Source organism: Parambassis ranga, chromosome 19 (genome assembly GCF_900634625.1).
Source record: "Parambassis ranga chromosome 19, fParRan2.1, whole genome shotgun sequence".
Lineage (NCBI taxonomy): Eukaryota > Metazoa > Chordata > Actinopteri > Ambassidae > Parambassis > Parambassis ranga.
In genome coordinates this window covers 15,141,747-15,167,416 of record NC_041039.1, presented here as the reverse complement: position 1 = coordinate 15,167,416, position 25,670 = coordinate 15,141,747, and the positions used below count along the sequence as shown (strand labels likewise).

Genomic DNA, 25,670 nt, shown 5'->3' with positions numbered 1-25,670 from the left:
TATATTATGCAGGGAGGTAGGTGGAATGCAACAACAAGCTTCTTACAAGCAAGTACATGTCTGGCCTGGAAAAGTTCTAACAACAGCATAGGACAGAACAGGGAATCGTTTGAGACACAGACCACAACTGAACAACTACGCCTGCATTTTTTAAACCATTTCGGACTGCTTGATTTTGACTTACTAATCATCAACAGTAAGTCACAGCATTATTAAAACCACATCATACTTACATACAACAAAAGCTAAGGCAAGCTGGCAAGCATAGCGTGGGCTGAGAAAGGAGAGGCTACGCTGAGTAAATTAGCGCGAGTAATAAAATATGAATGACAATAGGCGATGTTTACATGAAGGCTGTAGGCTAGTGTCTGTCATGTTTATCAGACAGACAGAGGGAGAGAACGAGAGAGCAGCAATTCCTGATTCAGACTCAAGTGCAAACAAGCCCCGTAAGCCTCCTCTTTGTAATTGATGTACTAATGGGAGTGGGTGGTGGAGTGGGTGGAGGGAAAGGCGGAGTGGTGTTGGACTGAAGGGGGACAAGTCCACACTGGGACTTCAAAAGCGCGCTGGACACTTATCAACAAATGTGCTCTCATCAGACACAAGAGGATGGAACAGATGAAAGGAGTGCTAATGCACCTCCTCCTCCTCCTCCTCCACCCCCATCACACCATCCTTTCTGCTTCATCAGCAGACATGGGAGGATGCACAGTATCGACACACAGGCAGAATTAAACACATTCAGACGGTGGGTCTGTGCAAGCTCAGCGTTGAAGTGCATCAAATACTGTATATACATGTGCATTTTTCTTAACTTCTAAGCTGTCAAAGATGAGACTGTAAAAGCTGTGGAAGGACTCACAGCAGCTACTAGGCTCAGATGTCAACACAACTCCACAGAAAGCAAGAAAATGGACTAAAGCAGGCATTTATTTCAAGTTTAAGGTTCAACTTTCAGATAAAAATAATTTCTATTTATTTACAATATATTACATACAGTATAAGTTTGAGAAAAAGAACAAGACTACATCACCAATGTTGCTTAAGTCCAACATAGTTTCTGCAATATTGACTGTATAATGGGAAAAGCATCATTTCTATCACCTAAGGAGTGACCTCTCTGTCATGTTAGTAAAACTTTCAAACAAACTTTAAACAGTGTAGAGAATCTTCACTGATATTTATAGGTAAGTTACTGTCAGAGATTAGTAAACTTTTTTTAGCAATGGCAAGCCTTGAGCCATCAGTGAGGTCTGACACCAAGAACAAGAACTGTCGTAGTGGCAGCATCAATGGCAAAGAACAACCTCAGTACTCAGTTCAAAGTGGAATTTAGATTCTCACAGCACTGAAAAAGAGACACTAACAAATTGCACACTGCCTGAACACAGCCATTTCCTAACTGACAAATCTCTCTGGTGATCTCATTATGGGTCAGCACTGTGTTGTCATGTGGGCCGCCCTGTCACCTTAACTTACCCCATTCTGCCACTACAGAGACACAATAATCTTTAATGTCCTGCAAATCTAAAGCCAATTTAGTGAGGATGAATGAGGATAGTGGCAGCTCCCAGGTGACACGGCCTTTTCCTCCCTTCCAGCAGCAAGCGGAGATAGAGCTGCAGTGGTGAGCTCCAGAGACATCTATATTTATCTGACACAGTAACAAGCTGCTGTCAGACTGCTGCATGGTGCAATACAGCTGTACAGTTTTTTTTGTCATCCAAACCCCCTTACTTGCCCTCTCTGCCTCTTCTTGGACTCCAGAACGATGAGGGAAGCAGAAATGACCCAACACCATGTCATCACTTGGAGAGATATCAATGAAATTTGCATCCCCATCTTAGAAAGAAAGACACTGTATTCTAATGGGCACTTCACACACTGCCATGTTTCAAAGTTGAGAGGCATAATTCATCCTGGGCCACCCCGATCCTAACAAAGCACCAACTGGTGATTACTGTGTTGGAGTGGCCCATTGAGGCGATGGGCCAAAGAGCTGCCGGTCTGCCAAGAGGCCATGCCAAGAGGGCTCGAGAAGGCAGAGGAGGCGCAGCCACCTGTGTCCATTAGGCTACGTGCTGACAACTGCACTGGACTCTGGGGACTGCACCCAAACAAGAAGAGGAGAGGAAGAGGGGGCACCAGACAGGGTCAAGGTCATTTTTCTGTCATTGAGAGCCAGACATAGAGGGAGATGTGTAAAAAGCTGACATGAACAAAAGTTTTAGTTGGAGTCAGTGTAATGTCAATCCTCATGATGGCATACAGGGAATGTAAGGAAAGGGTTTGAGGGGAAGTGTGTGGTTGTCACAGGCATTTCATCTAGCTGTGTAATTCATGAGGTTTCCTTTGTAATTTTATGATGTCCTTTCATCTCCTTATTGAGCTCTGAAAAGGAACAGACGGCAAAACAGTGCCGGCACGCTGAGGCCTGCTTGATATCTCTTTAATAGATAGGGTGTACACAAAAGATGCACACCCATTAGGCCCATGATTCACCCTTAGCTATGCAGCTGCAAGATACAATGACTGCTTTTTAGTGATTGTACAGTTACTCGTCTATAATTGATATAGATATTAAGATTTAGCCCAGTTCACAAAGTTTTAAAAGCCAGACACATCACACATCCACACATTTCTTTGGGAAGTGGATCAGTTTTCAACTGGAACACACACATTTCCCCCATGTGTGGAGCTAAAGGTAGAGGAAGTATCTCAGATCGGGTCTATTCCACCACACACATAACAAGCAGAAAATAGAGGAGCAGTGTTTCTGTGACCTCAGTGAACCTGCCTAACTATTCTGGCAAAGCAGGATACTCGCCTCTCTCTGCGGTATGCCAGAGTACATCCTCACCTCTGCAGGAGAGATTTGTCAGCGGGAGATTTCTTTTTTCCGCTGTGGAATTAACCCATGCTCTCAGAGCTTACTTGCAGGCATGGCACATTATCTCCCAGGAGTCACTGCCAAGCCAGCCGAGCAGTGAGTAAATGGCTGCTCTGGCCTGAGCAATATGGAGGGATAGAGCTGGGGCAGGCAGGCAGGCAGACAGAGGCACAGTTCAGGCGCCAAGGGCAGGCACAGGCAGCAGACGTGGGCACTCATCTCTCTCACCTCTCTGAGAGGCGTCACTAAAGAGGCAGCGATAGCCCTCATCCTTCCTGTCATTTAGAGCAGGACTGCAGGGAACCTACAACAGAGCTGAGGGAGGGGTGCATGTGTGTATGTGTGGAGGGGGGGGGCATGGAAGTTATAGTATTCACACAGATTTATGAATGAGTGGTGAGAGTAAAAGATGAGTCACAGCTTCCGAGCTGCACAGCCAGAAGGCAGCAGGCAGTCTATCACCAGAGGCACTGGGCGACTTAAATAGGCATCAAACACATTACACACTGAGCTGACACTTACACAAGCTCACATACATTCACACAGAGAGCAGAACATAGCGGGCACGGCCACAGTGGGCACATGCAACCTGGGCACAAGTTGAGGAAAAATTTGTCAAAAGGGATGGCACGTGAGAAAAGAGAGCATATGCCTGTGTGAGAGCCTGTATGTTTGGATGTGAGCGCAAGTGTGTCAGTCAGTCTCTGTGGAGGCCAGCAGCATGACACACAGGTCCTATTTTGGTCAATCAAGTCTATGAGAGGAAACCTAGGAAAAGAGGCTAATCTGTCAGTGCTTTGAGAGGAGACCTTTGTAGGCCACAGAGGACAGGAGTCGGATAAACTCACAGAGTCAACCATCAATGGACAGTAAGGTCTGCTGTTCATACATGGACAATCATACACTGTATAACCATCATCATCAAGACTTGACAGAACTTTGCAATCAAGTTTAAATTATACCAAGAAGGACATCGTTGTTGACATTAAAAGTCAGTAATAGCAGTCGACACGTGTCTGTGGCTTTTCACCACACTCTGCTTAGGCAGTGAGGCAAATATAATATGTTACAATTTTGTGTTTGCAAGAAAACTCCAAACACATTAAAGTGTGAGGCAGAGAGAATTCCATTCTGACCAATCACACCCCAGGCATCTCAAAAGTCCAAAGGCAACCAATAAAAGCAATTGAGCAGAAAAACTATTTGTAACCAAACAGAGTTTTCCTCTTAATAGGGCTCAGGTTCTGGGTATGCAGTGAAGAGGGTCTCTGTTTGGGGTGAATGTATTAACATCAGCTGCAAACAGATCCTAAGAATGACATTTATGAATGTGACCTAGATGGGAGAAAATGTGGCTAAGGCAAGGAGGCAGATGGAGAGGAGGATAGCTAGGTGAAAAGAGGTATGAAATACACACTGACCTCTTGTTGGGAGTTCTTTAATGGTGAACAGAAAAAATAAATTCTAATCTGGTAAAAACTTCAGCTATGACAGCTTATGTGTGTGTATCAGATCTGATGATGTGTGAGAACAAAAATTAGCATTTTGATTGGTTAAATTTGCAGATGATAACAGATCATCCAACCACCGGCAAGGTATTTTCAGTAGGAGAAAAGCACTCTCCCCAAAACTCTCCTACGTCTCTCCTATGTCACTCACTAACAAACTGCTGAGACAATCAGCTTGCATCCCGCGATGACCCCTGCCTGTCACTCAAAGTGGCTGCTCACATGATCTGCACAATTTTAATCACATAATTAAAATGATCATGCAGTAAATATATTTATTTTTATTTTTGCAGTAAATTTTAATCTAAGACCAGGTAAAGAAAATCATCTCTGCTCTATCGCATCTCTTTGTCTAACACACACACACACCTACACACCTGTTTACAGACACTTGCCCTGAGCTTGGACCACTGCTTGAAGAGACATAAGCCTCAGAGAATGAAGTGCTGCTGTGAAAGGAGCTTTGTCCGTTTTCTTGTGTGTTTAATTCAATGGCACTCTGGAGGTGCAAAAATGTGGATCAACAGACTCCAGTACTCATGGAAAAAAACAGAGATAAGGATAGTCACACACACACACACACAGTGCCAGTTAACTGAACAACATGTGAACTGTGTCTCAAGTGTTGAATATGTCCTTCTGAAGTTATCTCAGGTCTACACCAAAGAGGACAACTGTTGAAGTAATAAGTTGTAACACTTGGTACAAACCATGCTCAGTTTCTCCTTCTCCCAGGAAGTCGCGGATGTACAGTGAACACGAGGAAACTCTAACCATGAGTGTGGATAACATAACGGATGTGAGAACTCCCTCATCAGTCTGCCGGTTGTGGGAGGGCAGGAGTGAATGAGTCTGATCAACATGAGTACCATCTCTGTAGCACACTGGCTTACTGCCCATTCTTTGTACAAAATGGAGCAGAGCGCAGGCGAGCAGATCGTGCCCAGTGGAAACAGCGGATGTATAGGCACTGAGTCATGGCACTGAGTGTGCCCCCAGGAAAGCACCGGACTCTCAAGACTGGAATTTGAGCCCTTTTCTCTTTCCTGTCTCTATAACCGCAGGACTTTGATAAGCTCCAGAAAAGCCATTAAATATTTAAAAGCTTCCCCGTAACTGCTGTTGGCCGTTGGTGAAACAAAAAGGCACGGACATGCTTATAAGAACTTGGCCCACCTTAGCAGACAACAAACACAGACTAGATGACACATCAGTCTCTATGTGGCCCTTAAAATGTAGTCTCCCAGTGCTGTGTGTATTTCCCCATTTTTATCCTCTGACTAAGCCAGCAGGAATGTACTTAAATATTATATACTTAAAGGGGCAGGCACATTGCACTCAAGCTAACATACACACCTTACATTTAATTATCAATAAATTTAGCTCTCAACAAGCACAAAGGAAGTACAATCTGTACAGCTCAATCTTTGTAGAACTATTCCTGACAACAACCTCTGACTGAGGAGTGGCTGTTTAAGGGTACATCACTGCCAGCATCTGCACAAGAAGAAGACAAACAAATGTGTTCTGGTCGTAAAGGAGCACAATAACAATAAAATAACATATGCACATCAGCAGGGTGGAACCAAAAGGTTTTAGGGTGACACAGAGTGAAAATAGTGTGTATATGGAGTTTCATAAACACAGGTAAACACACTGAAAAAGTAATTTTTTGTCATGGTGTGCATGTCCATGAGTGAACCACTGCACAAAACAAAGTCTATATAATCTGGGTTTATATGTCCGTACTACGTAATAGATACATTCTTTGTAAACTAGGAAGTCACAACATATTGACACATAAACAGATTCTGTCTGCCTGTTAGAATCTGTTTACCCTAAAAACAGCCCCTGCCCTGCTGTGAAGTGCACTCAGGTCAGACTACTCAGACCGAAGATATCAAGTAGGAATTTGGCAAAGAGGGAGTAAACATGTTATCAAATGCAAAAAGTCTCCCAGGCTGGTGGAGAGCTCTCCAAACTGCCAGGGCTCTGAAATGCTTTCGCTCTGTTGAGCTTCTTCTGGGTTCAGTACAAGGACACACATTGCAAAGACAGTCTGTGGCATAATAGGGTGGCAGGTCTGATTATGTTACAGTTTCATCTGCTCAGGTTCTAAAATGCACATCATTCCTCATGTTGCACATTTAAAAAAGCAACTTTGTATGTACACATTTCAGTCCATTAAATCTTCACGGGCAGCTTGATGACGTGTATTTATTTATATCAAGATGAAACACTGCAGACATGATGTTCCTTTAAATCAGACAGCACACGCAGGAATGGGTTGAGAAACTAGACCAGAGTGCATGCGAGGCTGAGCATTCCATAACTTAATATTCTATCACATAAAAAGAAGACATGTGAGCTATGTGAGAACTAGCAAGCAAGAGAGTGTGTGCCTCCCTGTGGAGCTATGAAGACTAACCTGCCCTGAGACTGGGCATGGATACAGCAGCATGCTTTCCACCTCATCTGCCTAATTGTAACAGCCTCTTGTCTATCTGGTTTTGGCTCAGGTCCAGCAGTGGAGGGCAGAGTGCTCTCTGCAGCAAACACACAGAGATCTGAGGAGGATATTTGAACCAGGCCAGACACCTTTTAGTCACGGGATCCTCCAGAACTTAAAGCAAACAGCGTGTAATGTCGAAGGATCCAGGGCATGGCCCCAAACAAGCTGGTCAGTTGTGACCATTGTGTGAGTGAGGGAATACCTCCGACAAGTAAACAGTGAAGATTTATCTGACAGCCTGAGCTGTTAACAGCTCCTGATAAGCCCTGCAGAAAGGAGGGAGGTGAAAACAGAGGAGGAAACACCAGCTAAGGAACTGACAAGGACAATCTGAGATGAGGATGAGGCTCAGTGAAGTAGAGAAGAAATGAACAGACATGGGGAAAAAACAACAACAGGGGAGGATATATTAGGAAAGCATGGGGGGGGGTTGAAGAAGGAAGAAGAGGAGGGCCGAATAACAAGGGGAGGGATGGGTCTTTTTCAACACTGCCCTTCAGCAAGAGCTCGCCGTGAAGCTTGTATACTTGACATTTGTCTGACATTTCCCCTCAGTACCCCTCCTCCTGCATACGACTCCTCAGAGAGGGCCTCTCCATGCATCACTGCATGCCACTAAAAAGTGGCCAGAACCTCTGCTCCAATCTGCACTTCCCTACACTGTCACTCCCACTCGCTTCTGTCCAGCTACAAGTGCAGCATTAACCTGGCTTATTCTGTGGAGCCTGTTGAGACATTAACATTCCCTTCTGAGAGGGCTGATCTAATACATCCCAAACTGCTGTGATGGTATCTAGTGAGCGGACAAACTTTTTGCTGTTGTTCTGTGGAGAACTAGAAGGGCCTAGAGGCTAAAGTAGTGAGCAAGCAGACAGCACTCCCTCCTCATGTAGTGTAATTAAAGAGGAGACCAGGCCGTATTGACTAGAAAACCACTGCATGCCCTTGAAGGAACATCTGTACTGGAGAAAAACAAGGCAATTATGCTGAGGGGTGGAGGGAGGAGAGAGGAATCTTAAGCAGGAAGGAGAGAAGCAGACACATCAAGCCTTTAAAAAAACACAAAGACAGACACAAAGACAAAGAACAATAAAGAAATATTGAGAGACATCACCAACCTGTTCTATCTTTCTTCTGTCCTATTATCATTTCACAACTCCTTCCTTTTTTAGATGCCTTTATCTGCAGCCTTAAGACCTCAAGGCCTGCTAGATCAATGCATTTACCCTGACCTCGGCCTGGGCCTCTCAGAGGAGTGAACTGGTACAAACAACACTCCTGCTCTGCCTCTCAAGTCCGCTGTGTGAGAACAGCGGGTTTCACTGTAAAACTTCACACAGCATCAACTGTGGGAAGAGACGGCGTGACTAAAAACTGATCCCAGGCAACCGCACCTTTCAATGCAGCATTTTTCAAATATGCACATTTAGAGAGATACATATAAGAAAGATATAAAACCACTCATTTTAATCTAAATTTCAAATTTAGATCAAGCAAATTGACAATAGCATGCAACGAGGCCCAGCGGGTCCGAAACAGAGTCACAAACAATAAATACAAAAGCTTTTCTTTAGAAAAAGGATGTGGTCACCGGGGAGAAAGACACAAGCTTGATTTCCACTATTTGTCCAGTGGGTCCCTGAGGAGTGAAGGAGGGTGGTGATTGAAACTCCAAACTGAGCATGGGAGCTGCACACAGGTCTTCAAAAAAAAGGCTTGGAAGAATACTTTCCCACCATTATTTCAGACAGATGAGTGGATGAAGAAAATTATGCCAAAGGCTTGTTTTTGGTTTTATGGAGGAAAATATACCTCCTGTATCCTATGTATCTGACAGATATGAAGCAGTATGGTTTCTCTAAAGTCAAACAATAACTTACATAAATGATCTGTATGTGTATCCAATAGTTTTGCCAAGTATGTGACATTACATAGAGATACACAATGCAACTCAAGAAGCATTGACGGGTTTAAAGGATATATCATCCAATAAATATTTATGAAACTTGTCTATGCAATAATAATCACAGAGACGAGCACAACGTGACATACAATTTGTAGTTCTAACAAAACCCTGGTACAAGAGCAGGAGCTCCGAGTGTGGGCCACATAGACGGGAAGTAAACATTGTTAATTTATACATTTCACCAACCTTACAAAGAGGAACATGATGTCTTTTTTGTAAACGTACAGAATGCGAGGAAACTTGAAAAAATACATCAATGGGCTTCTTTGTATTACCACAATAATATATGAGCTGGCTGCCACATAATGTATTCATGACCCTGACCTCTGAGGAAAATTCAAAACTATGCATGCATGGTAACAAGGAAACAACTATAAGTTACAGACACACTGGAAGAATGGGTACAAAGGCTTTATCAGCCTTATAGAGTTACCTTTAAGAGGCCTGAGAATGATTATTAAGTTATCCGAAGACGTGAAGCTGCAAAAACAACTAAAGGTGCTGCAGCTGAAGCACTGAAAAAACAGTCAGACAGACTCAACACAAGCATTGCATGCACATAACTGGATTAATCCAACCCTGCAGACTGAAGGAATTCCAACTTTAATATATATAAATGATATGACCCTCCCCTGAACTGTTTTAAAAAAAATGCATGACCCTACCGCTGGGCCAAAGCTAAACAAGGATGACCCTCCCCCAGATTCTTCAATACACCCCTTTTCATGAATCGCAAAATGTCCCTCAGGCAAATATTTAGCTGACACGGTCCAGACAGGTAGACTACCTCATTTCTTGGCAGAGCAAATTTAACCTCAAACTCAGTATGCCTTTCTAATACCCGGTGCTCCATACTGCAGCCATCCTTCACTCCACAAATAGCCTGATCTAAAGACAAGGTCTCTATAATGAACAGAGAGGAAATGTTTGCACTGGCCCATGGACAATTCCGCTGCCTGACGGAAATGAAGGAAAAACACTTCATAGATTCATGGGGATTTGTTCGCTGGTGGAGAAATGCAACAATTTCAGAATGTTTGTGAGACTGGAAACCACCAGCCTAGATCAAAAGCCACATCTGCATTTACTCTACTTGTACTGCAAAATACGGCATAAACACTCCTGTGATTAAAATTAATGTAGCAAAGCAAACAAGACATTTAAAGCCCGCTTTATTCTTAATTAGACAGCAGAGAATTCAGTGTTACCTTTCTGGCACTGGGTGGATGTCCAGCAGCGGTAGTCATAGTTGTCATTGAAAGACGTCCGCTGACAAAGAGTGTGTTTCTCTCCAATGCCCGGGCAGACATTATCGCACTCCTTTGCCTTTTTGTTCCCATTGATAACATTATTGAACTCTGCATCCATAATAAGAGACCAGTCCACTGAGTCTAGGTAACAGAGCTCAGGGTTCTTTTCGATACGCATGGCTCCTCGGGTGATGTTTCTCAGGTTGTACAGGCCGATGTCCTTCAGGCTGGTCATCTCATAGATCACCAGGGCATAGTTGTAAAAGAGGTTGCGCCCGCGGATGACCGTCAGGTTGGGGAAGAGCGCGCTAAGGCTATCCAGGCCTGAGACACGAAAGAGCAGCAGGTAGTCGGTGATGACGGTCAGCTTGGGAAAGCTGAGGGAGCTGAGGATCTCCTGGTGATCGCTGCTGGTCTTGTCGTTGATGAGGAGGATCTGCAGGTAGCCCTCCACCACCGTGCAGTTCTCAAGCCGCTTGAGTTCACTGATGTCATTTCGGATGTCAATACTTGGACCGCAGACTGGAAGACACAGAAAGATGACACATGAAGATACATTGTCCAAAAACGTATTACATCCTTGTATATGTAAACAAATGAGAAATACAGTAACGCTACATATAGAGAAGCACGTAGATTCCTTTAGTCAAAAGATTTTAATTATAATAATCTTCTCAAAGCATATAATCCTGTTAGTCAAGATGATACGGCTGGCAGTGTGTCATACATAAAATAATACGCTGTGTGCCGTGCCAGGACACCTTGTTCTCACACTGTATGAAATATGGTAATGTGCACCCGGTGTTCTAGGTAGGCATTTTAATTGTTAGCCAAGAAGAGATATTTTCATCAGGGTCGGTCGAGGTAAACACATTTTTAATAAGCTGTTTTCTTAGCTTTACGTCAACATGCATAAGTTTACATGTCGATACACCTTTGGCATCTATCAGATGTAAACCCTGCATTTCTTTCTGAAACGTTTTTGTCTGTCACCTCAGTTAAACCCAGTGTTTAAATAAGCCAATTCCCTGAGCTTGGAAAACAACACTCGAAACCACAGTGCCTGAAGCGTCCTGTCTCTCTCTCTCTCTCTCTCCCTCCCCGTCTCACACACACACACAGAAAAACATTAACAACAAAGACACCATTTATTATTAACGACGATTAACTCTCACTCTAATTGTGCCCATAAACCACTACACTAAGTCAAACTGTCATGTGTTTTAAAACATACAGTTTCTCATACAGTTAAACATGTAGTGAGGAACAGAGGGTCCAACCCATTGCTGCTACTGTTTGTTAATGTTAAAAGTATGAGTCCACATGAATTTAGATAACAAAATATCTGTCCCCAAGCAACAAAGTGTGAGGATAATTTTTCAGTTGTTAAATTAACCACCATAATAGGCAGTGAGTCACATCATAGTTTGCCCTTTTTCTATTCATTTAGTTATTTACGTTTTACTGTATTCTACAGCAATCATTATCCTCAACCAATTTTTAGTGTTATATCACTTACAATAGCTAACTGACTTCATCAAATCATTTGTCTACAGGTTAGCTGAGCTCGGTTTTACCTCTGCACCCCTCACACACTGTAGTGTAGACAAAAGGTTGTATATTATTTTCAACTGTGTAAAAGAGGGTTCAACAAACAGCACACCAAATGCCTTGACATATGAGCTCCTTGGTTAAACCTGTTATGTTCTTACAGAGGCTTAGGACACCGTCACAGTGAGTGATACCGTCACAGGGCCCGTCCAATGACACAAACAGACATGTTTTCAATAAGTCTCTGATCCTTGTCAAAGCACTGTCTAATCACTGCTACGGGATGAAGCAAAGAGCTAAACTGTTTCCAGTCCCAAACTAAACAGTGTCAGCAGACTCTTGTTCTAAAAAGGGAAAACGAAGAAGCAGAAATGATACAAAGTGGAATATGTGACCCCTCTTATATTTATACGTATATTGGCATATATTCCAAAACAGAATCTGTCTCTCAGAGTGTCACTACAAGTAAATAAACTCCATTCACTTGTGACAGAGAAGCCGTGTCTGTCTGTGTGCTTTGTTTCTGCCAGAAATAGAAGCCGCATTGTTTATGAGGATAAAAGGGTTATATTTGCTCCTGTCAGGGTGTTTCAAGTCTCCAAATTTAGAACGGAAACAATTACTCTAGCAGAAAATAGTATTTGCTTTCTCCAATCAACACCAATGCCCCCTGGGCTCCACTTGTGAGCCATCGAGCTGCATGTCTTCTTTGTTTCATTGAGAATTTTCTTCCAGCTTCTCCAGCAGCAACAGAGAGAGAGAGGGAGGGGTGGAGGGGTGGAGCCACTGCAATACAAAGACTAATTTGTTTGTTAGTAAAGAGAAACTCTAGGCTCCACTTCCTGATGAAGGCATTAATAAAATCAGGGGGGGTGGGTGTCTGGCCAGAGAAAGATCCTGCCAAACATAGCTATCCATCCTGGTTTCTAAAAAAAAAAACAGACAATTTTATGTATCTTTTTTTTTAAATAGGGGTTATAAAAAGACCACTCTAGGAATACAGGGATAAGAGGAACAATAGAAAGAAAGGAATGACACAAACCCACCCCCTTCTTTGTGATTCCCTTGTTCTACTCATTAGCCATGTTAAGTATCAGGAATTCCAATCATTTCCTTCCAAAAAGACTGAGAAGGATGTTGCTCTCAAACTGCCCTCTGAATTCTTGCCGGTCAATCCATTTGTTGTGAAGACAACAAAAGATTTAGATACCAAAATCCTTCATTCTTTTATTACATAAACAAGGTAGAATTCAGCACCGGCGTCCACACTCAGTGATAACCCTGCATACATGCGTCTGTCTCTCTCTCCCGTGTCCCTTTACTCTTCACATTGCTGAGCAAACACACATATCTCTGCGGCGTAATGGGATCCATCGGCTCATGTTTATGATTGATAAACCTTGCCCTGGCCCATCTGTGAAAATGTCAGCACACAAACACACACACACCTGCACAAGTACAAGTCAAACATGACCAAGTCAATCAAATTAAGTCAAGGCTGATGGTCGCTATTTTTGTCTCATAGAATCCAATTCGGAACTTGTAAGCGTACCACTAGTTCTATATAAACATTTCAGTTCAGACTGACAGATACATAAGATTGAAATCTGGACCGCACACCGTGCTGTTTATCAAAAGGCCACAAACAGAGCATTCTGGGAAGTGGCGATCATCTAGTAGCTGTAAACTCTAGGAAGGTTATTAGGAAGGTTTCCTCTTTCTCATGTGTGACGTTACAGTTTGAAAGCTGTCGATCTGTTCAGTGCAAGCAAGGCAGCAAATGATAATAATAGCATTGATAAACTTGGCAGACCTCGATGGAATGTCATTATTTTTTTATATCTGCTTAATCTGTTATATTATTAGTCTGTAGCATTTAAAGCTTAGAATTATAAATGTCATTTCAAAAAAGATACAGTAAATTAAGACTAGTACTAGATATTTTTCTCTCACAAAGTATTAGCTTTTATCATAAAAAGCACGAATTAACAAAACAACTCACTCACTGACGTGAGGCTGCCAAAAGAAAAAAAAACTGTTTGTAAATGATATGGAGCATATAAACCAGCATTAGCATTAGAGTCCTTCTCTACAATCCAGTACTGGTTGAAACAGCGAGGGGAGCTGATTGCCGTTTGGTCATATCCCCCCCCTCACACCTGCCACTAATCTGCAGCATACTGGAAGTCATCTGACCAGCGGTCTGGTGGGTCACTTCCACTCCGTAGCCCTTTACTTCAAACACTGTGGCTCAGATATCAGCAAAACCCCAAACAGTAACACTACACTACCCATCATAACAACTCTCTCATACACACTCCCCCTCACCCAAAATGAGGGTAGAGGGCAGGAGGTAGCGGACTCATGTGTTTACATGCGGCCACACTGATAATAAGCACATCATTTTTTTCTGATATTTGTGAAATAACAGGCTGATAATTGGTTAAAATAATTCCATTTTGTTCAGTAGTTTTGTCAAAGTAGGTACTTGTAGTGGAACAACAACATCGACAACAATCGCAGGGAAACAAAATGGAGGGAAATGCAAAAACGTCTTAGCTACTAGCACTGTGTTTTGAGGATACACTAAAAAAGCAGTATGCAAGTAGCAGACACTCTGGTCCAACTCTGTCTCACACCCATCTTGTTACATATTGGATCAGTATGGTTCAGCATCACATACGGTATCATGGTAAAGACTGGCACCAGTGAGGACGAAGCTCACAGTCTCATAGTGCCTACAGTGCCTCTAAAGTACTTCCATAGACGTCTATCAGGCCCATTCCAGTCTCACAACTGATGCCAAAAATGCTTCCCGGGACGTGACTTGGTCAGAGTGACACCATTCTGGCCAGTCTGCATAACATGCTGCAAGAAGATTTCACCATAGCAGAGAGAGTAAATGATGAAATAATGAAACCGTTTTCTTTTGCATACAGCGCACAGAGAATAATCACAGAGTGATAAATTCTTCATTCAGGACAGATCCACATCCACTTCTTGGCAAACAGCTTTCAACTGATCCAGTGAGTGCCATCCATTAGAGGAGCTAACATTTCCAATCATCTCACAAATTGTAAAATACTCCACGGGCCATTAAAGCGGCAGCCGATGATGATGTATGGTGCGGTTGGCCAGAGACTACATTTGAACAAATCCAATGATGTGCCACTTGAAATAAAGTGTTTAATTAGGCATTGTAAACCTCAGCTGGCAGCCTGGAGGAGCTGTAGGACAGCATTTCACTGCACTCTTACAAACTAGCCCAGTGACACAGTTTTCACATCCTTACTCAGGGGCATGCCACTGACTCAGGCTGTCATGCTGAGGCCTGCTGCAGTACAAACACACACACACAGAGCACTGCACAATAATCTCACACCCACACTAACACTGGGGGACACTTTTTTTGCCTAGGATGTAACATGGCATCTAGTCACAAGGTAGAGCAGGGCACCTTGGAGCAGAGTGACAGCAGTCATATCTGAGCCGCTTGCTGCATCATGACAAAGTAGAGCTGAGCTGCAATATGCTATAACCCCAAAGGGAGGGGCAGGAGGGGTGCCTGTCAAACACAATGCGTACTGACTCTTCGATTATTTATTCTGCCATTCAGGTTTTTTTTCCGAAGCAACATGTTCTTTCATAAATAACTGAACGGGAACACTGGTGTGCCCTCATGGAACAGGACAGAGGGTGCCTGTACTCACACAACCTCTGCGCCAATGTTACTGGTGACATATCTATTTATAACTCTCAATAGCAGAGCCAAGTGATGAAGTTGAAGCGCATCAGCCCGTATAGGAGACCACTCCATGCGAACAGCAAAAAGCCAATAAAACAGTTCAAAACTCTACTATTCCAATCCACAAAACCCAGTCTGTCACTGTTGCAAGTGTATTTTTGCACAATCTATTTCCAAACACTCAACGTCTCTCCCTCTCTCTTTCTCCCATCTCTCCCTTTTTGAGACTTGTTTGCTGCATACTTGAAAGCCATGGCATGGAAAGTTTACTGTGGTGGGAGTTAAAAGGGAGCTTAATTACATTTTATTGGTGTGGACAGATTATCAAAACGAACGCAGCAAAGAAAGCTTTCAACCCCCGAATGGAGGTCTTGGATATCAGTGATTTTCCACTAGGTGATGATAGAAGCTGGAAATTCCAACTTCACTACAGCTCAGTGAATTAACCATCAACCATGAGTGATAAACTGCTGGGACCTCTCCACGGTCTTTGTCACTGAAGTCTTTGTTCTGGAGGGCCTGATGTATTATACACCACAAAGCATCAAGATCTGAGCACGACTACTCGCCTCCCAGCCCCCCCAGCTGCAATCGTGGGTCTGTCACTACGCTCAGAGGGGTTCAAAGGACGCAGCGTTGGTCGGACCACTGGTCAATGGGACTGAATTAAGGTTTTTTTTTACTTCTATTTGAATGCTAATAGAGGTCAGACTGTGAGTCTCCTTCCCATGTCAAGATGTCTCCACTATATCCTCTCAGAAGCAGGGGAACGGATGTGATGAGGAAAATTGATAAGATAAGATAAGATAAGATAAGATAAGATAAGATAAGATAAGATAAGATAAGATAAGATAAGATAAGATAAGATAAGATAAGATAAGATGCACCTGGAGAGGTGTTGACTGAGGAGGATTCATGTGAAAAACTTCCTCTCTTCACACTTTTAAGCATCACATGTAAGAAGACTGATTATTGACAGGAACACAACTTGTAGACAGAAAAGCCGTCCCACATGAAGTTCACAGACACTAAGAATATGTGGAATCATTACTTTGCTCCATGTGATTAAGACAGATATTAAAACAGAGTGGATTTTCTTTGCCCAGTGTGATATTTTGAGAGTTTTCACTGAAAAGCAAAGAAGGGTTTATATGTACTGTATACAGCAAATGAATGGAGAGGAAACCCTCATTGAACCTCATTGATTAGATGTTCTATTTTAAAATGCAGCCTCGACTTTGGCAGCACATCAGATGGGACATTTAAAACATGCTGGTATTCTAAATATGCTCGATGAAGGACAGCAAGTCCATTTTTGTCCATTTTGAAGCCATTAAACAACATTTTAAAAACAGTGGCTGCAGAATCCTTGAGTAATGAAGTACTATTTTTAAGAAAAATTGAAAATTATAATCTGTGATATTCCTACTGTGTGTAAAAAAACATTAAAAATATAACCTTCTTGTCATTGTTCTTCTGTATTACCAATTTTAAATCTGTCTCTAAATAAAACTGGAAGTTATACAGGCCTACAGACTGACTTTCTGTACCTGATCTGTGACACCAGGCTGCTTTGGAGAGAGTCTGATGTGATCAGGTGATCTTTTCTGTGATAAATGTGATGGCTGACGCCACACAAATACTGTACAGCATCTAACTGTCAACAATACATGTGTATATTATGTTATGATGTCTGAATAGTATTCTAAGAAGCACAGAATTGCCTGATTTTTGCTTTTGTCCATACGCAGCGACGCTACACTACGAAATGCAAAATGGCCACATGGCCGTAGTAACCTTCAGCTTGTGCTGCCTGGGATCATCATCATCAGCTTTTTTTATGTCTAACGTCAAAAATGACGCCGGCGTGTGTTGATCATTTCAACCCGTTTCTAGATTAACGACGCTGTTTTATCAAATGAAACGACACAACGCACATTTGGCTTAAATGTGTCCACGTCCTGACGGCAGCCCTACCACATGGTCCCCTTCAGCTAATATATAAGAGACGAGCGGTGCGCTGTAACCCCATCGTTTGTCGCATTCAAGTCCGAATATAAAATGGGAATTAACAATTTGACTTAATTATATTGAGAAGAATGTAGATTTTTCAGTCCCCAACTAACACAAGGCTCCTTTAAATGAGTATAAACCCGGGCTACTAAGAATACATTATGCTTTATGGTTTCCCTGTTTAAGCAATAAATACATAAAACCAAATAATATTATAATCAATACTTACTTTCTCCATATGTGGACCATATGCAGATAGTGGAGACAGACAGTATCAGACCCCAAAACAAGGTCGGGCTACCCATCCGTGTTACTGAGCTCCTGCACATTATTTGCTTCTCAGACAAAAATAATAATAAAAAATAAAAAAAAAGTAAAATAAAATATTTAGGTCGTACACATCCGCTCTGAAAACAAATGCTGTGATGAAAAAAAAACAATAAGAAAAAGTGTCTTTAGCCCCAAAACGCTACTCTGTGGTAGCCTGAAAATGTGTGGTCTCTTTGTAAAAACGATATAAATAAATGTGTCCAAATGCTTAGAACAGGGAATTCCTTTGTAGAAAAATAAATGCTAAAACTGTCTGCTATTTTTGCCTGTCACAGGATACTTTGACGTTGGCTGGTATGGCACACAAGCCAGTGATTTTACGGGATAAATGATGGTAATCCCCATCTTCATTCTCCATCTCTTGAAAACAGCAGTGCGCGCGTTCAGGCCTTAAAAAAACGTCACAGATATTACACTAAATATTATTAGGAGCCTTTACCACCATTATCAATTAATGCCAGTGTCTCTCACAAGTATGTGAATGGCTGTGTATGAGGAAGGGGGTGGTGGTGGTGGTGGTGGTGGTAAAGGGGGGCACAGAAAACACGTCCAGATCCACAGGGGTGGTGGCTGCGAGGTTGAAAAATGAATGAAAAAGCTTTTAGCCTATGCCATTCAGCCAGCGCAGGCTCTCGATCCACACCAAACAGTCCCTGTTCCCTGAAAGAAGACGTTTTTTAAAACCAGGTCTGCAGCTCCCCGGCTCCTCCTCAGTTTTATCTCTGCCGTCAGTCGGGATTTGCAGCTGAAAGAAAATACCAGACTTGTGCCACGCAAGAGAATGGGTCTCCAGCTAGACGACCTCGGCTGGGGTGGGAGGGAGAAGATGTCCAAGGAGTTGCCCCTTTTTTTAAGAGTGCTGTCTTGTTTTGCCTTTATTCTTGAAGCAAAAAAGGGGGAGACATAAAAAAATAACAACCCTCCCGGTGCGCGTGTATCCAGACGCTGAAATCCTACGCTTCGCCCTCGGTTAAAGCAGGCTGTGGGTCTCCGCTCCGCCGTGGAATCGCTGCTGTAAACAAGAGTCGGCTTCTCTCACACAGAAACACATAGTGCTACGGATAAGGTGGCCGGGAGCAGCCCGGAAAATCAGGACTGGAGTCAGGCGCAGCGACTCTTAAGGCGTATGGACACCCCCCAACCATCCAGCGCGCACACACCCCCCAGCTGGAAAGAGGCTCATGGTGTGTTAGCTTAGCTTCATTTGTATAGCTCACCTTTAATTTGCTCCTCTTTGAGATTGATTGCAGGCATTCATCTGGTAGCACTGCGTTTCCTCCTGTTACCCGTGTACATGTGGTTCTTACTCAGCGGAGTGATACATGTGAAATCAGTGGTTCTTCAAACTCAGGGCTCTCCACTTAAAAAACATAAGGTGTAATTTAATATGGCGGTTTCTGCTTACATTTATATTGATATGATTTTAAAAAACAAAAGGCATATCTGAGACTAAATGGGCTTAAAGGACCCATGTGGCTTCTGTTTGTGTTTCATTTAAATAAGCCAAACACTGGTGTTTTTGCATAGTGCCAAAATGTGTTCTTTAATATTTTAGTTGATGTGAGTTTAAACAAAATGTCATTCACAACTCATATTTTGTGCAGGTGAGTTTGATCTGATTCTTGATTTCCAAAATCAATTTAAATAAAAAAACTTTCTTCACAAAGGAAAAGTAATGACACTGATGTTCTGTTGGGAGTCTTAGTTAAATCATGAAATACATAAACATGATGTGTAGCAGATGATTTGATTCTATGGGATGTCCTTTTTATTTGTTCTATTTATTTCTCTCTCTCTCTCTCTCTCTCTATATATATATATATATATATATATATATATATATATATATATATATATAACACGATGAATATCACACGCTGCACATGTGGTCTGTATTTATTTATTTGAGGAAAAAGTTGTAACAGATGATATATTTGGGAATTCTGCACTAAGGCTGCCCTACATGTGCAACTATTGTGGGATTTCTTAACAAAAAAGAAGTGAACTGTGTACACTTTAATATTTGATTATTTAAAAATTGTACATATGTCTTTTGAAAATCATTAATAAATAGTCAAATCAGTCCTGACATATTTTCAAATGCAGACTTTTCCAAAAGACAGATCTGAGAAAAAAAAAATTAAAGCCATATTTAAGGAAAAAATAAGTCATTTAAAAGAAGAACATTATTTGTAGTTTTATATGACTTCTTGTCGCTGGAATAAATAGGACAACGTTCAACACCCTGAAGTGTATGTAGTGCACTGGAGCTGTACCATAGGTTACACTGCGCAGCATCGTCACAGAGTCACAGTAAAACCTGACATGGAGCTTCGGGGGAGGGAGGAGCGCCTGCGCTGCCTCCGTCTTCATTCATCCCGTGGTCGTGTACATACAGCAGATCCACGCTGCTCATCCTCAAGCTTCCGATCATGTCAATAATCACGCAGTAAAAATAAAAACGCTGACTGGGGCCTTTCTGAGCGTTGTTTGCACACGTGTGCTTCCTCCCACATTCTAAAGACGTGCTTGTTTGATCAGTTGGTGACTCTAAATTGCCCGTATAGGTGTGAGTGTGAATGGTTGTTTGTCTGTGTATATGTCGCCCTGTGATGGACTGGTGACCTGTCCGGGGTGTACCCTCCTCTCACCCGTGGATATCTGGGATAGACTCTGTTTGTTTTCTATTTATTCATTTTTAAATCACCACCTCTTCAGATTGGAGTCTGGTAAAACTCTTTTGATTTTCTCAGTGTTTCAGTGTCGCCCTCTGTTGCTGTAAAGGTCGCATTACAGTTGAACTGCAGGTAAATACATGCAAAACACTACCTATCATAAAGTCAAATCTCACAGACCACGAAGGAAAATACTTTTAGGAGATGTAAAAAAGCAAGTCAGTCGACTTTCTTACATTGAATGTCTTTTTCTGTTTGTTTTCTACACACAGAATCCACAGGATTTCATTGATAAATGTCCAAAAAGTGAACAATAATAAATGCAGACAACCGGATACTGAAACATGAGCTATAAGACAACAATTAATTCAACTACAGTGAGCCAGCTGTCCACAGAGTAGGTGCAATGGGAGAGGGTTTACCAGAGAGAAGCAGTTACCTTAAAGACACAGTCTCCTTCTGTTTTAAACCTGGAGCGAAAAGCAATCAGAGGATTGTAGCCCATCGAGGCTTTAATATGGGCAGATGTCTCACCATGAAAATGGTAGATTGTAATCAAAACAACCCTGGATTCTGAATGTAATGAGAAGGTGGGGTAAATAAATCAGGACTGGTGTCCTGCATGGCTGGGTCAGAAGCTTGGCAGCTGTCCCACTGATAAGCCATTTAGTGATGTGTTGCTAAATTTTAAAAAATTAATGGAGGTATATTGTCTCCTTCTAGGGGTGAACTTACAACAACATGTGACCTTCAGCATCTCCACTATAACTTCTCCAATAATAAACATGCTTTGTTACCTATAGGAAAAGTTTTCTGCCTTCATCCCTCCATCAAGAGCACAGATGCAGTAGAGGGCAGTGGTTCTCCACTCATCACACGCAACAGCCACTAATAGTGCGCTATTAGCCCTATGGAACTGCAGCACACAGGCCGGCTGTGGGAAGGTGATGCAGTAGACGACGTCCCCACAAAGTAACCAAAGGCCAATCATGCTCTCATCACCAAAGGCCAGGCCTGTTATAATGCAGGTCACTCTCTGTAGCTCCCTCCACCTGCAGGATGATAACATGCATCGCTTGGCTCAAAAAGAGGGAGGGGACCATATGCTGTCTGGTTCCAGTCTGGAGAGGATGCACACTGAGACAATCAGACAGATGTTCACAAATGCATTCAAAGTGTATATGTTCTCTGCTACAGGTTATCATAGTGCTACATGGGACATAAGTGTGGAAATTGAACATATATACAGTGAGTGTTCAAACTAAGTGTACCTGCAGAGGCAGTCGATACTCCGATGACAACTGAGGAAGACCTGTGAGGGCACCCACGAAGCAGGTGACCTGAGCCTGAGCCCTCCATCCTCCTCCTCTTTACAGTCATATGTCACTCATCAACCCCCTCTTTGTCTCCATCTGTGCTTAAATTTCTCACCATGGTGACAAAGATGAAAGAAAGCTGGATGACATCATTATAGGCAACTGAGTAGAGACCTCCTGGAAATCTGTAGATAATGGAAACAGCTGCTGAAATGATGATGGAGACAGTGGACGACAGCCCAAGAATTAGGCTCATGGTTCCTCCTGAAAATCATAATAAATACAGAGGTACCGTACACGTACACTCATGTTCAAATGTAATACTGTATGTGTGTGTAAATGACTGGGAACTGTCAGTGGTACCAGGAAAAGAACAAGTTTAACTTGACCGAAGATCTTTTCTGTTCAGAAAATCAAAGACTGCAAGCAGTTAACTGTAACAAACCTCCCAGAAAAGGTGGATCTTCCTTCAACATAAATGTATGAACTATAGGCTTCATAACATTTGATTTGTTAACTGAAGCCGGGGCGGCACCATGGTTTAGACCTGGTCCGCCCTCTGTTGATGCTCAGGCTGGTCCTCAGCCTCTTGGCACACCCCGTTCTTCTGAAGCATGAAGTTGCTCCTCTTCCTCTTCTGCTGTCCTTTTTTTTGACCTTTCTATATTTAGCAAAAAAACCCTAAATGACACTCATGCTTGATATGAAACTAATATTCAAGGATGTAATATTAACACACAATCTAACTCCTTTATGTCTTCTTCTCTTTACTTATTCCCTTGTTAGATCAAATTATCTTTTGAGCACATCTTTAACACAGACACATACACACTTTCACTCCGCCTACGCCCTGCCACACAACAATGCGGTTAGCTCGATGGAGACAGGGTCTAGTTGAGTAGGTGAAAAAGCAGTTTCCCGTTCCAACTGCACCTGCGTCTCACTACGGTACTTGGAACAGGAAGACACCCTTCTCTGAACCTATCTCAGCAAACATGTTTTTTTTATGTTTCCCTATTCGGGTTAATTTCAGGTCAGGCTTTATTACTTTTTATCAAACATGAAACACACTTAACATTTAAGATATTGCTTAATGGCAGAGAGTAAATATAAACCATAGACCCACTATAATTATCTGATTATTGTGGTTCCTAGTCATGCACATACAAATTCTGAGGAGCAATAACCTATAACATTTTCACCATGCCATTATTGATCAAGCGAAAAATAAATAAAAACAAGGTTTCACCCAGTGACATCCACATTGTAACACATGTGGATGTGGACATCTACTTTGTTATGATAAAATCATGTCAGACCAAAGCTACTCTTTATATACTTTTTATATATCTTTGCTTATGTCTCCTTAGTAACCTCAGCATGATACAATCCTGCCATACAAGTAAAGCTGCACGAGTTGTTTAGTTGATTTTTAACAAAGTTTTTGCTTCTGAATTCATGAATTTACTGTATTATCTGTTCTTTGAAAAGTTGTGAAAGCATTATTTATGAGCAACTAACAACGATTTGACTAAACATTGACTGTTTAATAAGTTTGCCTATGTGCTTCTTGCTGTTGTCTGCTTTCGATGGATTGTCACCCAGAGTCAGAGGTACACAGTAACCAATGATTGTTGTCTTTTTCAGCTTTGTGGGAGTCCAGGAAGGTGTGAGCCGTCACTTCATACTCTTGGCCAAATGGGGTCCTGTTGGGACACACAGCTACATTAGGCATAGCCACAAGGCATAGTGACATGACTGATAAATCCAAACCTTATACATAGAGATGTCAGACTTTTTTTTAATCATGATCAGGGATCCTGTTAGTGTACATTTATACACTCAAAAAGCTGTCAGGCTACAACTTATAGCTGCCTTAAATGTATTAAAAAACAAAGTAAGAAATGAAAAATGCAAAATACCAAATAAGTTGATTGCCTAGAACAGCAAGCGCGTTGTTTGTCTTGCAGTGTACGATCAAAACCTTGGTGTTAGCCTGCAAACAAAAACAGAAGGCAGTTGATACGAGCACAGAGCATTCACACAGACTACAACAAGAGACAATTAGGTTTAATGTGCAACCGTAAACATATACAGCAGCATGTACTTACGGGGGCAGGGTGACCCTCATACTCAAGCCTCTCCTGGGGGTCAAAGTGCACTATCTTCCACCATGACAGAAATGAACCACTATCATCTAGGTTTACTTCTTGGAGGCGGGACTTGCTTGCACACTTTACATCAAGTCAAAATAATATGACAACAGGAGAAAGGAAAGGACAAATGTAAATGTTGCATTTAGCTTAATGTGAGATTTATTTTATTATTTATAAATGTTTTACCACACTTGGTTCAAATTCAATGTACCTTTTGAAAACTTTGCAGGTCACTTGTCAGATAGAGCTGAGGAAAAATATTAGGTATTAGGTATAAATATTAATATGTCACATAACATACAAAATATTCACTAGACATTATAAAGAACTCCTGGGAAAAGGTGATATCCTCATTTTATCCATCCTAATAATGGTGCAACAATTTTTGGTTAGTCTGGGTCGATATGGATATAATTACTGTTACACAAATAGGCAGATCAAGGAAGGAACTAGTTTAAAAAACAACACCACATAGACTAATTTTCTAAAGCAGCCATCGCTGTGAGAGTAATTTAGTCATCCACTAGGTGACGCATTGTTGCCACTAATGCAAAGGTGGAAATTAGGACTATAAGAACTAAATGAGTATCAGGCTTCACATAATGATCCTTAATCAGGGCTGTCAAGGAATCTCACTCACTGCAAACCTAATGTAAACCTTAAGTAAATGTGGTGTGTGTGTGTGTGTATACTTACACCCCTGGCAAAGCCTTCTGTTGTCTTCAGGGCAAAACTTTGCTCAAAATGCAGAGTGGATCCTTCAGGACTACCATCTACACTGTGGTCACACAGATGGTGTAAAAAGTTTACATCTGGAAGAGCTGCCATATGTGCTGAGGTGTGTGTTAAAGTGTGTTTACCTGGTAATGATAAAAGCGGTACGTATGCAAGGGTGAACATTTCTTCCAGCACTAATGCCACATGGAGCTTGTATGCCAGGAAACGGGATCTTTGTCAAACTGTCAATGTTTGTGTTGATGCTCACTGCACTACGGCCCCTGTTTTGTCCTCCGCAGTTCACTAACATCACAACATCTCCAAAGTGCAAACCACCATCACTTGTCAGAGAGAGTGTCACCTACACACACACATGCAAACAGCAATATCATTACTATTTTCTTTACATCTTATTGCTCTAAATATAATCAACTTAAAGTCATATTACCGGTCTGAAAATGTTTTCTCTGAGGAAGTCTACTCTCTGGGCAGCAAGCTCACCCCTGGCTTTTCTCTCCTCATATTCTTTCATTGCATCCTGGAGAAACAAAGTGTTTACAGTGTCTGTACAGCAACGTCACTGTATGGAAGTAAACATTTTCACAGTAACACTTCATTTAAATAGATAAATTAGTTTTCAGTCATCTTTTTGAAAACTAACCAGCATGGCTTTAAATACATCGATTATATTCAATATGTAGCGAAGCTTTCTGTCATACCCAGCTAAAGCTAAAACTCCGAAAAAAAAGTAACCGATAGTTAGCCAAAATGTGTTTTGCTAAAAGTTGACATTTTAAAAAAATTTAAACAAACCTCTTCTACATACAGTTCCTCAACCCAGTTTCCAATTTTCGACCGGGGGCGACGACCGCTCACATTAGCCATTATAAATATAATATATTGTTGTTAGAATACGACAGCTAAGCTACTTTTTGTTTTGTCGCTTTAGTTACGGCCACCGTATGGTTTGTGTGGGGTTTCTATGGTAACAGTGGTCTCGTCGATTCTCGCAGATTGTCGCGAGAGGGCGCTTTGGGG

The 25,670-nt window shown here is 42.0% G+C and overlaps 2 protein-coding genes across 2 annotated transcripts in view; both read right to left on the bottom strand.

The window, feature by feature from the left end:
• Positions 1-17,767, bottom strand: part of igf1ra (insulin-like growth factor 1a receptor) — a 63,778-nt gene extending 46,011 nt beyond the window's left edge. Inside the window, exons 1-2 of the mRNA XM_028431828.1 lie at positions 17,668-17,767; positions 10,088-10,651 (exon numbers count right to left, since the gene is read on the bottom strand). Coding sequence (XP_028287629.1) covers positions 10,088-10,651; positions 17,668-17,767 — 664 coding nt within the window. The remainder of the gene's footprint in view (positions 1-10,087; positions 10,652-17,667) is intronic.
• Positions 17,768-23,242: 5,475 nt separating this feature from the next.
• Positions 23,243-25,587, bottom strand: cfap161 (cilia and flagella associated protein 161). Its single transcript, XM_028431758.1, has 8 exons — positions 25,446-25,587; positions 25,081-25,170; positions 24,776-24,993; positions 24,612-24,693; positions 24,127-24,162; positions 23,871-23,993; positions 23,682-23,755; positions 23,243-23,465 (listed from the first exon to the last, which is right to left on the bottom strand). Exons 1-8 carry the CDS (start codon positions 25,515-25,517, stop codon positions 23,357-23,359), a joined length of 804 nt encoding a protein of 267 aa, XP_028287559.1. The 5' UTR covers positions 25,518-25,587; the 3' UTR covers positions 23,243-23,356.
• Between the last annotated feature and the right edge of the window lie 83 nt (positions 25,588-25,670).